The sequence below is a fragment of the Orcinus orca genome, chromosome 1, assembly GCF_937001465.1.
Source record: "Orcinus orca chromosome 1, mOrcOrc1.1, whole genome shotgun sequence".
Lineage (NCBI taxonomy): Eukaryota > Metazoa > Chordata > Mammalia > Artiodactyla > Delphinidae > Orcinus > Orcinus orca.
Window position 1 is genome coordinate 146,142,513 of NC_064559.1, and position 15,667 is coordinate 146,158,179.

The 15,667-nt window shown below is 36.2% G+C and overlaps 1 protein-coding gene across 2 annotated transcripts in view; it reads right to left on the minus strand.

Moving 5' to 3' along the window:
• ST6GALNAC3 (ST6 N-acetylgalactosaminide alpha-2,6-sialyltransferase 3) overlaps positions 1-15,667 on the minus strand; it is a 592,369-nt gene that overhangs the window by 106,745 nt on the left and 469,957 nt on the right. The window contains exon 4 of one of the 2 annotated variants that reach the window (XM_049707210.1): positions 6,526-7,115. The exons of the other annotated variant lie outside the window; for it this stretch is intronic. Coding sequence (XP_049563167.1) covers positions 6,914-7,115 — 202 coding nt within the window. The 3' untranslated portion in view covers positions 6,526-6,913. Of the gene's footprint in view, positions 1-6,525; positions 7,116-15,667 lie in introns of those variants that run through there. 2 annotated transcript variants of the gene reach the window in all.

The following is a 15,667-nucleotide window of genomic DNA, read 5'->3' on the forward strand; positions in this document are numbered from 1 at the left end:
AAAACAAAAGCTTGCTTTTTAAGGAAGGGGCAAGCTCCATAATCAATTTTCTGAGAGACCCCAGGGTTTGACACCTTCTGCATTCGCTGGAATAGCAGTTCGAAAAACACAGGAGGGCTGGCTCTGTGGCTTCTCACCCCTTCCTATGCCGACAGCAGCCAGCCAGCCAGCAGAGCTGAGGGCACCTGCGGACCACTCCCTCCCTCTTGCCAAACAACTCGCTTTAGATTGTTTCTTAGTGACTGAACAAATATTTAATGAACCAGTGAATGAATTAGCCATGTGAATAGCTGTGACCTGAGGGTGCCCCAAAACTTCCCTGCCCCTTTCATTAATAACCAGCTCCATCTCCAATTCCTCAGCTTTGCTCTCTTCCCTGGAATATAACATTTGGGTTTATTAAATAGGGCATGAAGTTCTGAAAATCAGTGGTAATGTGATCTTCAGGAACAAATCAGTTAACTTCTCAGAGCCTCAATTCCCTTATCCGTAAAATGGGTGAATTACAGCATTTGTCTTGTAAGCATTCTTTAAGTTGCAAGAGACAGAAACCTAATTCAAACTACTTTAAGAGAAACACAAAGAATAAGTCTAGTGGCTCACAGGGCTGGGAGGGATATTGGGCTATCTGACCCAATCAAGGGATGGGAGCCTGGCCCTCAAATGCTAGGATCAGGACTCAAAGCCACCAGAACGCACTCCCTCCTCCATCTCTCAGCTCAGCTCAGCTCTGCTTGGCTTCACTTTCCTTCTGCAGCCATACCTCTTCAACTTGGAATGAACTTGGTCACTCTTAACCCTAATTTCACAGTCTTTTAGCATCATGAACACAGTGGCAAAACTGTTTATTTTTCACTTTCAGATGGAATCCTTCTCTAGTATGTCAGAGGAGGCCTGAGATTGGCCCCGCAGGTTCACACGTTAACCTTAGGATGAGAAGTCTGATTGACGGGCATGGCATTGTGCCCGCCCCTGCACCTATGGTGAAAGGATGTGGCCAGAGTGAATTACCAGAAGGGGAATCAAAACCTTGCTGAGCACATAAAGCAAAACTAAAAGCTGCCCCTGTCCTAACCCATCTCACCAGGTTGTTGTTAGCACCCAGGCACATGGCAAGTGCTGAACAACCACAGGTTAATATACTTAAATGGGCTTTGTAAGCTGCCAGACATCATCCGTGAGTCCTAGCAAATTAACTACCAATTCTATTTACTATTTCTTTCTCTGAGGGTGGAAGCTGCCGAGGCCAGTATTAACGACAATTATACTGATAATAGTTAATATTTAAGGAGCAATTACTGCAAGTCAGGAATTGCTTTTCTGAGCAACTTATATATATCAGCTACGAGATAGATACTAACACTGTCCCCAGTTTTTATGTAAATAAACTCATGCAAGGAGAGGTAAAGCAACTTGCCCAAAGTTATCAATACTTAACCAGCAGTGGGGTGAGGGTTTGGCCCCAGGAAGTCTGGGCCAGTGTTCACACTCCCAACCACCAGGCCTCAATATTTCTTGTACTAGGATAATGGGATGTAGGTTGAAAAGCAACTAGTATTTTGCACTGTGCCTTTTCCTGATGCACTGAAAACTCCATGAGATTGCTAATTATGTCTATTCTACTCTCAGTTGCATAAATATGTCACTCTTAAGGTCTATGTGACTGGTGTGAGAAGAGTAGAGATAATTAGGATTTATTTCAGTGCCTGACTATCATTCAAATAATGGTGCTTTTGAAAATGAATATGCACATCCATTTTTCTGAAATTCAGAAAAGATGCAGAATATTCAGGTGCCTAATAACCTGGCTGCTAGTTAATCATGCTTGACACTTACATAGCACTTCACCTTTTAAAATTATTCTAGAATATGTTAGTTCATTAATCCTTACAACATCCATGTAAGGATGGAACCTTCAGGGAAGGTTCCTGAACCTGCCTCCCATCTCCCTACAAGCTGGTATCTAAATACTTGGTGGATGAAGGGAGGAAGAAAAAAAATCAGATAAACCAAGTAAGGAAACAAACGCCTGCCACCAGAAGTGACAGAGACAAGCGGGCAGTGAATGCGAAAGGAATATCCTCTGACTTAGAGGTTTGTCCTTGACACGTAAACTTTAAACATACAGTATCCATAGAATAATTATTATTCACTTCTGATTGGTTATAAATGTAAGAAAACAGCAATCAATCCACTTCAAATGCCCGTACACCTGTCACTTAACCTTATCGGTGGTGATTTCCATTGATTAAGACTTCCTCCTTAAATTTTCATAGTATTTGTATATGTATATTCCACGTCCTGTTTCCCACCCCAATTCTACTTTTCTCAAAAAGGATCTGCCTGATGTTAACATCTGGTATGGTTTTGGCTATGTTCAGTATGAATTCCTTCATGTTCTCTTGTCATCTGGCTAACAGCTGCTTCTAGATAGCAGGAGATGCTGAGGTGGTCCCACCAGTCACCTGAACAAAGACATTCTTGGCCACTGCTTTTTCACTCATATACTGTGACTGCCCCTGCTTCTCCTCAGGCATGGATGTTAATCACCACTGACAACCCAAAAAGGTGCATAGAGAAAGGTACCTGAACAAGGTAATAGGGCTAAACACCATCCTAGGAGGCTTTGGAGCCACAAACAATACTTTAAAAATTATTGTGAAGGCAATCCCATTAATAGAATGGCATAAAAATCAGAGCGAATGCAGGTGAGCATACAATCCTGGTTATAAACAATCATCTTATTTCTAACATCAGCTCATTCTGCTTTCTCAAGGTACTGAGGATTAAAGGGAAGGCACTACAAGAAAATAGTTATGAGCTCAAGTTCTACGGTCAGGAGAACCTGGCTTCAAATTGATTAAACTAATTACTAACCGTGTGATTTTAGGCAAGTTGCTCAGTCTCTCGGAGTATCAGTTACCACAGGATAATACCAGAACCTACCTGGAAGAACTGTTAAGGGATTAAGTAAGATAATTCACTCACAGCTCAGCACAGTGCCAGGGATATACTGAATACTCAGAAATAAAGATTATTCACTGTCTCCAGAATTCTTTGACATTCTCACATTCAATTTTGAGGTATGATATTGAGGCTGCTTTAAAATGATAAACCCAGGAATTCTAGATAATGACTGCCGTGTAAGAGGAAAGCACAGGCTAGAAACAGAAATGCTCTAAATCACCCAACAGGTCAGATACTTGCCAGCTGTTAGCAGACTAACATGCAATGTTGACAGTGGGCAAAGTCAGGGAATAGACGATATGTCTGTGATGAACTTGTGTTTTTCTGCTTGCACCCTCTTCCCTCTTCTTGAGATGTTATCCTCACCCTCTTTTATTTGGAACATTTGAGGCCCTTCCAGATGCCTTGGAAGTTCCAACAACTAAATGACCACTTTACCTACTCGTGAGTGTTACTCTGGCAGCTTAAGACTCTCAAGGTTACTGATGGTAGCCTTTGTCAATTCCCTGTCACCATATTATTAACCTGGAAGATTTTTCAGCTCCTTTCCCTTCCTTCAAACAGCTACAAAGATAATCCATAATAAAGGCACTTGATGGTGCCTCTGATTACCCATTAGCGTGGGACATGGCAAGGATGTTGAAGGTTGAGGGGAGGTGTTATCAAGTTCATGGTTTAATTTGTATTGGTATAGGGAAATCTGAGCAGATCTTTTTAGAATCAATCCACTGGGGGAATATATAGAAGGAAGCATTCAAACCACGGTGCTCAAGCAGAGTGAACACTTATTTCACGGACACAGTTACAACTGCCAAGGGAGAAAATTTTTCCAAAACTATTTAATCTCTGAAAAGGGCAATAAGCTTGTCAGCCTCTTGGGCATCTCACCCTTGGTGCAGTGGTTCATAGCAAATCTTTCTATGACCAAAACCCGTTATATTCATCAAGTGTCTCCATTCTCTCACAATAAAAGTCTTTTAAGACTCTGACGATGAGGTAAGTTTTGTGTGTGCAATATATCCTCCTCTCTGTCACTGGCGCAAAACCTGGGGATATGATAGAGAAAGGAGCCTTGAGAAATGAGGATGTTTATCTTGCAAGTGTTTGAGACGCTATTTCTAAAGTAATTTCCCCTACAAATCAAGAAGTCCAATTCAATTCAAGTCCAATTCAAGTTTGTTTTCCAGAACGTCTAGTAAATCCTCAGAACCATGAACTGTACACTTGCTTTTGTCTCACTTTCTACCCATCCTCCTTTGTGCTCCATGAATTCATTATGGCTATGAAAAGTATTAAGGCTAGAATTAGCAGTCAGAAAATGGGCTAGAACCAGCCATTTTTCCCCCCTATCATGTCTATTAATGACTGCAACATTATAAACAATAAAGTTTAATTAGGAACTAAAGTGTCTACAGCAATTAAAAATGAAGGAAGTATTAAAAAACACAGCAGGAAGGATCATATTTTTAAAGCATTTAAATTGCAAATGATGTTATTGACAGAACTTTTACAAGAAATTTTGTGTTGGGGAAAAAAAAGAAAGAAATCTAAAGTGAAGCATTGACTTCATGGCATTTACAGACAAATAAATATTTAGGATGGATCAATTTGCAACCATGAGCAGATGCTTCAGGACATATATAGAGCTAATCGGAACTGTCCTTAATTTTTACCTCACTGAGTCAATGAGGAAAAAAAAAATCAACTTAAAGGATTCCAGAGTAATGACATGACTCTTTAGTGTTATGGCCACTTCAAATTAAAGGATTCATCTTCAGTTATCGAGAGAAGAAAATTAATGAGCTTCATGCATGAATATTTGCAAAGGGCTACAGCTCGCTCTCTGGGCATAAAACTATCTGAAGTTGTAATCACAGGGTTTTAGGTTTCTGAGACCAGATTCTAAAAAAAAAATTGCCTCCTTTTGGTTCTGTAGTTCACTGCTTTAAAAACAGTGCTGGAAACAGAAGTCATGTGCCCACTAAGCTATTGAGAAGAGCTGGAGTATTGTAAACTACAGGGACAGGGTGAATGCTGGAAAGAAAGCAAAGTTCTAGCTTCATGGAAAGACATGCAAAAGAGGAGGGAAGATGAGCCTTCATTCCTCTAAGTTTATGCTATTCCAAAATACAGTGGTAGCAAATTCAGAACAAAATGGAAAGATGAAGAAAGGTCAGGCTTCACTTTCTGAATGTTTTGCAGTACTGCACAGCTTCTGCATTTGTCATTGTTTTTGGCGTTTGTCCTTGAGCTTGAATCTGGACAGTTTGCTTCCATCTTTAACTCCATCACACATTAGGCCCACTGCAGAGAGGTGTTCATTTGAAGTCTCTGGTAATAAAAGTTAGGTATTTGAAGGAACTCTGTTGAATGAGTTGTCCTATTCCTTGCAAACAAGCTGTATAAATAGCAGTCTCATGGAAAATGAAATATGCAAGTATAAAGTAAAAGGGCAAGTCCAGAATGTGATGAGTACAAGGGGTTGGGAAGTTCGTAGCTAGTGGTGCTGCCTCCTGTACCAGTTATGAGAAAGACGTTAATGTTCTCTCTACTGGGTTTGAATATTGCCAAAACAACTGGACGTTTGTTCACTGGCTCATGGGATGACCTACAGCCGTAGCTTATTTCTAAGTTAGGGAAGAAAGGAACAGAGGCTGATCTTTTTGGAATTCCTATCTAATGGCCAGGAATCCTCGCAATTTTCTTTTCTAGTACAATTATGTTTCTTCCTACTCTGTTTGAATAGCAAAGGAACAGAAGCATGGCATTCCCAGTTGAAGTCTTCAAGTTGACAGCCTGATACGTTGATCTGTTTTTACCTACTTTAAATTTAAATTCAAAGCCAGTGTTCATAGGTGTCTTCACAACAAGCTGCAGGCTACTCCCTGGCTCCTCTGTTTATCTAGTTTGGCCTTCTCACTATGATCAATTAATATTTCAGAAAGTTAATTTTTTCTGAGATTGGAATAGATGTCACTTTCCAGAAAGTCATTTACATTGCTATTCATTTTCTTTTCAGTGCCTTGTTTATGACTAAAAAAATGCACTGATGATTTCATAATGAGAGCATATTATGTAGAAATGGAAATATAATCTTTGAAAAGTATGACTTTTTATGTGTTAGGTAACATTTATTTTCAATTTTCTTTTTCATGTGATTTTTTTTTCTTTTCTAAAGGGAAATATAAGGGTTAGGAGAGAAGTGAAATATATATCAGGATTTTTTCCTATATATTTTGAACTACTATAAAATCTAAAGGGACCAGATGATTAAAGTCCTTCATTTTTAAAGAATTTTCTTTGAGAAATCCTAGAAGCTAGAGAAAAATTGTTTTTATTATTGTTTAAGTTTTGTTTAAGGGCATAGACTACACTACATTCTTTAAAGAAACAAAATATTTGTCTCTATTTCTCTAGTATTTCATACAATATGTTAGATTTTTAAAAGCAATACTATTCAAAATGTGGAAGATATCAATAAAGTCATTGACCATGAACATCTTGAGGTCATTTACTCATTTATTTCATAATTTAGTTAACAAGTAAATGATAAGCACCTCCTACATGTGATTACATATGGTAAGTATTATAGCAAGCACGAACATGAATACAGTATAGTTCTTACCTTTAAGAAATGTATAATAGAGTAGTAGAGACAGACATAATCATATAACAATAATATGCAGAAGGTTCAAAATGTTATGGGATTTCTAGTTCAAATGGCTTACTGCAGGTACTGCCTTTCTTCTCAAATTACTTCTGATGTGACCTTACAGAAAACCATTATAAAAGCATGGTAAGACTGGAAAACTGGGCATCCTAACAGCAGAGCACTATACTGACAGGAATTTGGGATCATATAAATAAGAACAGATTGACAGGTTTTTCTGTCCCTTGTAGATTAAGGTAGTTTTTGGTAGACCAATTCACCTGTTGAGAATTTTTTTTAATGCAAAATGAACACAAAAATTCTCTGTTTAAAGATATATACAGCTACAGAAATAATAAGGACTAGAGAGGCTAAAATCGTGGAAAGAGGAGACACTTGGAAGGGTGTAATAATAATCTTCAGTGGCATTTTCCCTGGAAACGTGCTGATTCTTGCAAGACGAGGCTGGGAACCAGGGCTTTCACTGGGTAGAGGACCACTGCTAAAGACAGAGAAACCAGCAGATACTTTGGCATTTAAATGAGATGGACTCACAAAATTGGACACTTGAGGAGCTTCAAGTCAGAAGTGATTCTTCCCTCAAAATATACACCAAACTGTGAAAGTATACAAGATAGAAGACTAAAGAGATAAACCACAAACTCTGAGAAGTAAAGTGGAAAAATGTGTATACTCCTGATGCTGAGAAGACAGACCTGCCAGCGGGCCTAGTGAATACAGCAGGCTCTTAACTGAAAGTAATGGAGGTCTCTGGAGGAGAGGCAGGAAAAACCAGCAATAGACTGAGTTTTAGTTTAGTTTAATAAAAACTTCAGTAGAGCCCCCAAACTGGCTCATTCTTGAATGATTTAAGATAGCCTCTCACTCTACCTAGCAGGAGAAAAAATAATCCTTTTCTGATGCTAGATGACAAATCTGGGACCTCTTCAATATTTATACCCAGTGTTCTTCATTTATTAAAATCATCCTAGATATGGCAAGAGACAGGACCATATGTCCAAAAACCAAGGGAGAAAAAAACAGGCAACAGAAACAGATTCATAGGTGATACAGACATTGGTGCTATAAGGGGTATAAAATAACTGATTAATATGAAGAAAAAAGAAAAATGATAGAGAAAAAAGATAAATGTTGGAGAATTTTCCCAGGTAATAAGAATCTGAATCAGTCATGTTACATATTTATTTTTATTTGCATACATTATATATGTGTGTGTGTGTATACACACACACACACACACACACACACATATATATACTCACATGTGATTTTCTAATTTTTTATAGGGATTTATCCCTACACAACTGTGACAGTTGGTTAAAATTCACTACACAGTGGATGTCTTTGTGTCTTATACTGGAGCTTTATGTCTAAAGGCTAGGTATTTGGGAAAGAAAGACGGACATAAAGTTCCAGACAGTGAGAATAAACTGGAATCCAAAAGAATGAGCTGGATAGGGATGGACTAACACCCATACCAGTCTCTCACTGCCTCTAACTTTAATGGCAATTGTCATGCACAAGAAGCTCTTACCCTCCATCACCCAGTTAAACACACATTTGGCTGAGGATTCAGAGAAGCTGAAAGAGGAGTAGTAGCTGAACACTTGACTGCTGCCCAACCCCAATGAGGTGAACAAACAGATCAGTGACAACGTGTGTGAGGTGCAATGGCATTTGATGTCACTGCATGACCTTCTAAGTGTGAAATCTATATGGCTACTATGTCAATTCTACCTTCCAAATCCCACTGGCCCACCTGAACTCAAAACATGTAAGCAAGAGAATTCTTGGAAATGTAGTTCAGCCTAGCTTAATTGACACACAAAAAAAGCCACCAAAGAATCTATAAAAATAATTAGATGGGGGTTGCAGAAATAAAAAGTGTCCTATCTTACAATAAGAACTAAATTAATGCATAGAACACCAAATTGAACAGAGTTGAGAGAAAAAAATAATGAATTTGAAGACAGTGGAAAAGATCCAAATGGAAGCAGAGAGAGACCAAAGAACCAGTAGGCAGAGAGAACAGAGCAAAAGAGAAATATTATGACATATATGTAATTGGTTTAGCACAAGGAGAAGAGAGAATTGAAAAGAAATAGTATTTGAAGAGATAATGGCACAAAATTTTCCAAACTGAAGAAAAACATCAATTCACAAATTCAAAATTCTCAGCAAACTAAAAGCAAAATAAATACTGTTAAAAAGAATTAAGAAAAAAAAAAAGAATTAAGGTACATCAATAAAAAACTGAGTTAAAAAAAGAGATAAATAGGGGCTTCCCTGGTGGCACAGTGGTTGAGAGTCCACCTGCCGATGCAGGGGACACGGGTTCATGCCCCAGTCCGGGAAGATCCCACATACCACAGAGCAGCTAGGCCCGTGAGCCATGGCCGCTGAGCCTGCGTGTCCGGAGCCTGTGCTCCACAACAGGAGAGGCCACAACAGTGAGAGGCCCGCGTACCGCAAAAAAAAAAAAAAAAAAGAGAGAGATAAATAAAATTAATCTTAAATGCAGCCAGTGGAAGAACAAGACACTATCTTCAAAGGAACATCAATAAGAAAACAGCTGGCTTCTCAGTAGAAATGAGGTAAGCCAGAAGGCAATGGAATAATACCTTAGAAGTGCTAAAAAAAATAACTGTTAATGTGGCATTCCACACCCAGTGAAAATGTACCTCAAAAATAAAGAAAAGAAAAAACATTACTAGAAAAAGAAAAATTAAAACAATTCATTGTCAGCAGGATTGTACTAAAGGAAATATCAAAGAAAGTTTTCAGGCCAAAGGGTTATGATCACAGAGGAAAATATGGAAATGGAGGAAGAAATTAGGAGCAACACAAAGATAAATACGTGGATAAATATAACTGAATATAGATGGCACAAAAACAATGGTTATGTTTAAGGAATTTTAAATATATGCAGAATTAAAATGTGTGATGACAATAACACAAAAGGGATAAGTTCTATCATTATTATGGAAGAGGTAAAAATAAACATTTGTATTAGTAATGTCATGGATGAATATTTTGATCTGTTAACCATTAAGAGAATTATTTAAAATGTAAAGCTGAGAAAATATTAGATAGAAAATATTGAATGACAAAAATCTCTTGATTAATTCCAAAGAAGGCAAAATACTAAAAACCATTTTTTAAAAAACCCTCAGATGGGCCAAATATTAAACAAATAATAAGAGGGTTGTTGTAAACCCAAATATATAAGTACATTAACTATAAATGGACAAAGTAGTTCAAGTAAAAGATTAATATTTTCAGGCTAGGTTTTAAAAACTTACATGTATTTACAACAATAAGGAGGTACTATGTACCAGGTAAATACTAACCAAAGAAAACTGGTATAGCTATACTAATACCAGCTCAAAAAACTATAAGTCTAAAAGGATTACTAGGGCTGAACAAGGTCATAATATAGTAAGGTGCCAGTCCCCCAGGAAGATATAATAATTCTAAAACATTTATGCATCTGATATTAAAAAACACAAACTTAGCAGGTCTCTGGAATCTATAAGCCATACAGATAAAAGTGAGAGCCCCCCAAATAAGTGAAAATTTCCAGGAGAACCCCAACTAACCACAGGATCAGAAGTAGTAATGAAGGCTAGAAATAATAGACTGTGGGTGATTGGTCAGATAATTTTGTGTGTATGTATGTGTGTGTGTGTGTGTGTGTGTGTGTGTGTTTACTATACCAACCCCCGGTTCTTACAGCAGCCAACTCCTATGTTTGCCTCTAGGATTAAGCTCTAAGTATAGCTATATAAAGTGAGAATTCTGAGAAGTACCTCTGATAATTTATGGTCTTCTGCACCAAGATAAGAGGCTATGAACTATCTCTAAAGAGAGGCCTGTCTGGTTATGTGTCTCTCTTCCCTTCCTTAGTCCTGGGAACAAAGGCTCCTGTTATTAGAGCCTGTATTTGCTGCTAGGTCAATAGAGATTCTCATTTGTACTGAGTAAATAAATGTCACTATCAATACCTTTCAATCAAGATCCTTAGATACAAATATGAGCAAACATGCATGAATCACTAAGCATTTGAGGGAAGCTACGGCATGAAAAGAGTCGCTGACTCAACAAACAGAGGAAGTAACCACCAAGGAAACAGAAGTTAACAGAGGAAACAAGGGAAAAAAAGTATGTTAACAGAGAAAACAAGAAAAAAAAAGATACACATATTTTTAATCTCATACATATTTTAAAAATATATTATCTATGATAAAAGCAACTGGCTGCTATGAAAAATAAATGAGCAGAGTTCTTGAAATTAAAAACAGAATTATGATAAACATAAATCAGCAGAATGGTTGAAAAATGAACAATGAACTAGAAGATCAAATTGAGGGATTCGACTACAAAAAAGTACAAATGAAAGACTTGAAAAGTATGAAAGAAAGAATGACTCATGGAGAATGGAAGCTCATCCTGAGTATTAATAAAGATTAACGAAACAACTAGCTATATCTGCATGATCATAAAGCTGCATTAGTACAATAGTAACTAGCTATACGTGGCTATTTAAATTTACATTTAAATTAATTAAAATGTGATAAAATTATAAATTCATTTTAAAAATCTACTAGCCATATTTCAAAGGCTCAATACCACCTGTGATGTGGGTGGTTACTATTTTGGACAATACAGTGAATAAAGATTATTTACAAAGAAACAAGGAACTGATTGATGTCAGTCTCTTCTTCAGAAAATTTGGATGCACAGAGCTTGTAGAACCAACCAAGTCTTCAAAGTTCTAGTAAACATTATTTTCAAACTAGAATTTCACATTTAAATTATTTTATAACTGTGAAAATGAATTTGATATTTTTAGACACAAGTTCTCAGGATGTATTATCCCATAGGTTCTTTTTGAAGGGAGCACTTGAGGATATGCTCCAGAAAAAAACAAAAGAATCTAAAATAGGATGAATGTCATAGAGTGTTCTGCCTACGTTTTCCTCTAAGAGTTTTATAGTGTCTGGCCTTACATTTAGGTCTTTAATCCATTTTGAGTTCATTATTGTGTATGGTATTAGGGACTGTTGTAATTTCATTCTTTTACATGTAGCTGTCCAGTTTTCCCAGCAGCATGTATTGAAGAGACTGTCTTTTCTCCATTGTATATCCATGTCTCATTTGTCACAGATTAGTTGACCATAGGTGCGTGGGTTTATCTCTGGGCTTTCGATCCTGTTCCATTGAGCTATATTTCTGTTTTTGTGCCAGTACCATACTGTCTTGATGACTATAGCTTTGTAGTAGAGTCTGAAGTCTGGGAGCCTGATTCCTCCAGCTCCGTTTTTCTTTCTCAAGATTGCTTTGGCTATTCAGGGTCTTTTGTGTCTCCATACAAATTCGAAAAACTTTTGTTCTAATTAGTGGAAAATGCCATTGGTAGTTGGATAAGGATTGCACTGAATCTGTAGATTGCTTTGGGTAATAGAGTCATTTTCACAATGTTGATTCTTCCAATCCAAGAACATGGTATATCTCTCCATCTGTTTGTATCATCTTTAATTTCTTTCATCAGTGTCTTATAGTTTTCTGCATACAGGTCTTTTTTCTCCTTAGGTAGGTTTATTCCTAGCTATTTTATTCTTTCTGTTGCAGTGGTAAATGGGAGTGTTTCCTTAATTTCACTTTCAGATTTTTCATCATTAGTGTATAAGAATGCAAGAGATTTCTGTGCATTAATTTTGTATCCTGCTACTTTACCAAATTCATTGATTAGCTCTAGTAGTTTTCTGGTAGCATCATTAGGATTCTCTATGTATAGTATCATGTCATCTGCAAACAGTGACAGATTTACTTTTTCTTTTCAGATTTGGATTCCTTTTATTTATTTTTCTTCTCTGATTGCTGTGGCTAAAACTTCCAAAACTATGTTGAATAATAGTGGTGAGAGTGGACAACCTTGTCTTGTTCCTGATCTTAGAGGAAATGGTTGAGTTTTTCACCATTGAGAACGATGTTGGCTGTGGGTTTGTCATACATAGCCTTTATTATGTTGAGGTAAGTTCCCTCTATGCCTACTTTCTGGAGGGTTTTTATCATAAATGGGTGTTGAATTTTGTCAAAAGCTTTTTCTGCATCTCTTTACAAGATCCTATGGGTTTTTTCCTTCAGTTCATTAATATGGTTTATCACATTGATTGATTTGCGTACATTGAAGAATCCTTGCATTCCTGGGATAAACCCCACTTGATCATGGTGTATGATCCTTTTAAAACATAAACAAGTTGAAAAGACAACTCTCAGAATGGGAGAAAATATTTGCAAATGAAACAACTGACCAAGGATTAATATCCAAAATTTACAAGCAGCTCATGCAGCTCAATATCAAAAAAGAAAGAACCCAATGCAAAAATGGGCAGAAGACCTAAACAGACATTTCTCCAAAGAAGATATACAGATTGCCAACAAACACATGAAAGGATGCTCAACATCATTAACCATTAGAGAAATGTAAGTCAAAACTACAATGAGGTATCACCTCACACCAGTCAGAATGTCCATCATCAAAAAATCTACAAACAGTAATGCTGTAGAGGGTGGGGAGAAAAGGGAACCCTGTTGCACTGTTGGTAGGAATGTAGATTGATACATCCACTATGGAGAATAGTGTGGAGGTTCCTTAAAAACTAAAAATAGAACTACCATATGACCCAGCCACTACTGGGCATATACCCTGAGAAAACCATAATTCAAAAAGAGTCAGGTACTACAATATTCATTGCAGCTCTATTTACAATAGCCAGGACATGGAAGCAACATAAGTGTCCATTGACAGATGAATGGATAAAGAAGATGTGGCACATATATACAATTTAATATTACTCAGCCATAAAAAGAAATGAAACTGAGTTATTTGTAGTGAGGTGGATGGACCAAGAGTCTGTCATACAGACTGAAGTAAGTCAGAAGGAGAAAAATAATACTGTATGCTAACATATATATATGGAACCTTAAAAAAAAAAGAAAAATGGTTCTGAAGAACCTAGGGGCAGGACAGGAATAAAGATGCAGACATAGAGAATGGACTTGAGGACACAGAGAAGGGGAAGGGTAAGCTGGGATGAAGTGAGAGAGTGGCATGGACATATATACACTACCAAATATAAGCTAGATAGCTAGTGGGAAGCAGCTGTGTAGCACAGGGAGATCAGCTCAGTGCGTTGTGACCACCTAAAGGGGTGGGATAGGAAGGGTGGAAGGGAGACACAAGAGGGAGTAGATAAAGGGATATATGTATATATATAGCTGATTCACTTTGTTATAAATCAGAAAGTAACGCACCATTGTAAAGCAATTATACTCCAATAAAGATGTTAAAAAAAATGGGGGGGGCTTAAATGTACCAGTTAAAAACAAAAACATATAGAAAATAAAAAATCAACTTAATAATGTTATAAACAACAAAGCAAACAAAAGAATGTTAAAGGAAGGAATTAATAAAAGTAGAATGTAGACACCATAGCAATAATTGAAGGTAAACCTTAAAAAGATAAGATTGATTAATCACAACAAAAGCTGATTCTTTGCAAGAGTAAAGAAGATCTATAAAAATTGACAAGTCTAATGAAAAACTATATGAGATAAGTTAGGTAAAAATAATTAACTTTTTTATATGCCAAAAATAAAACATTAAGAGCATACTTAAAAAGTCATACTCACTAGAACAATAAAAGTATAAAGCACAAGGACATAAATCTATGCAAAATGTGCAAGACGTATATGAAGAAAATGAAGAAATTTTACTGTAAGACATAAAAGGAGCCTTGAATAAATGAAGCAATATATCATATTTCAGGGTGAGAAGAGTTCATATTTTAAAAGTTGATTCTCTCAATATAAATCTACAAAGTTAATAAAATTTCAGTCACAATCCATGGTTACTTACAGATTTAAACAGAGAATTATTTAGTTTATACAGAATAATAAAAGGTTCAAGTATAGCAAAGAAAACTTTACAAATTAAAGCATAATTAATTCGGATCTGTCTCACCAGTTATCAAATTTATAAATAGAATGATAAATGGACTTAGAAAAAATAAAGGAAAAGACTGAAAGCTTTTATTTAAAATGTATTTTTAAACTTCTATATTGAAAAAGTTACTGTAAGCAGAGTTATAAGGTAACTAGGAGAAAATACCAATAACATGCATAATATACAATGGTTTATTATTAAATTTATACAGAGTTCTTTGAAAAAATTATGAAGACAAGATATTAGAAATCTTAAAATAGGACCATTCACAAGAAAAGAAATATATGTGGTTAAGAAATTTAGGCACAATTCATCAATCTCACTAATATAGGAGAATAAGTATTAAAATAAGAAGATATTATATATTAGATTTAGAATGTTGAAAAGATTGATAGTATTTTTGAAAATGTGGTGAAAAGAGCAAGTTCAGATGCTATCCAGACATATACTCTTTTTGAAGCAATCTGTCAGTGTGTAGCTCTCAAAATATAAAATGCATATACTCCCTGACCTAGAAACCTCACTTCTAGGAATCTCTCCTATCAAAAATCTTGCATTTATACAAAAGTCATATATACTGAGTAATAGCAAAAAAAAAAAAGAGCAGAGAGGATTTTTTTCAGTTGCCATTTATAGAAGCCCAACTCAATTAGTTTAAGCAAAACATTAACAACAAAAAAAGGAAAAACCATACATCCATTAAAAGAAAACAACAGGAGAAAGAAGAAAATTTATGTATATGTATATAAATACATACACACATACATATATGTATGTATATGATTATTTATAGATACATATATATATATGTCTATTTATATGTATATGTACGTATATCTATATATAGTTATTCTCAAGACATATTGTTAGAGAACATTTAAAAAACAACTCAAGATGGTGGAGCAGAAGGATGTGCTCTCACTCCCTCTTGCAAGAGCACTGGAATCAAAACTAACTGCTGAACAATCATCGACAGGAAGACTCTGGAACTCACCAAAAAAGATAACCCACATGCAAAGACA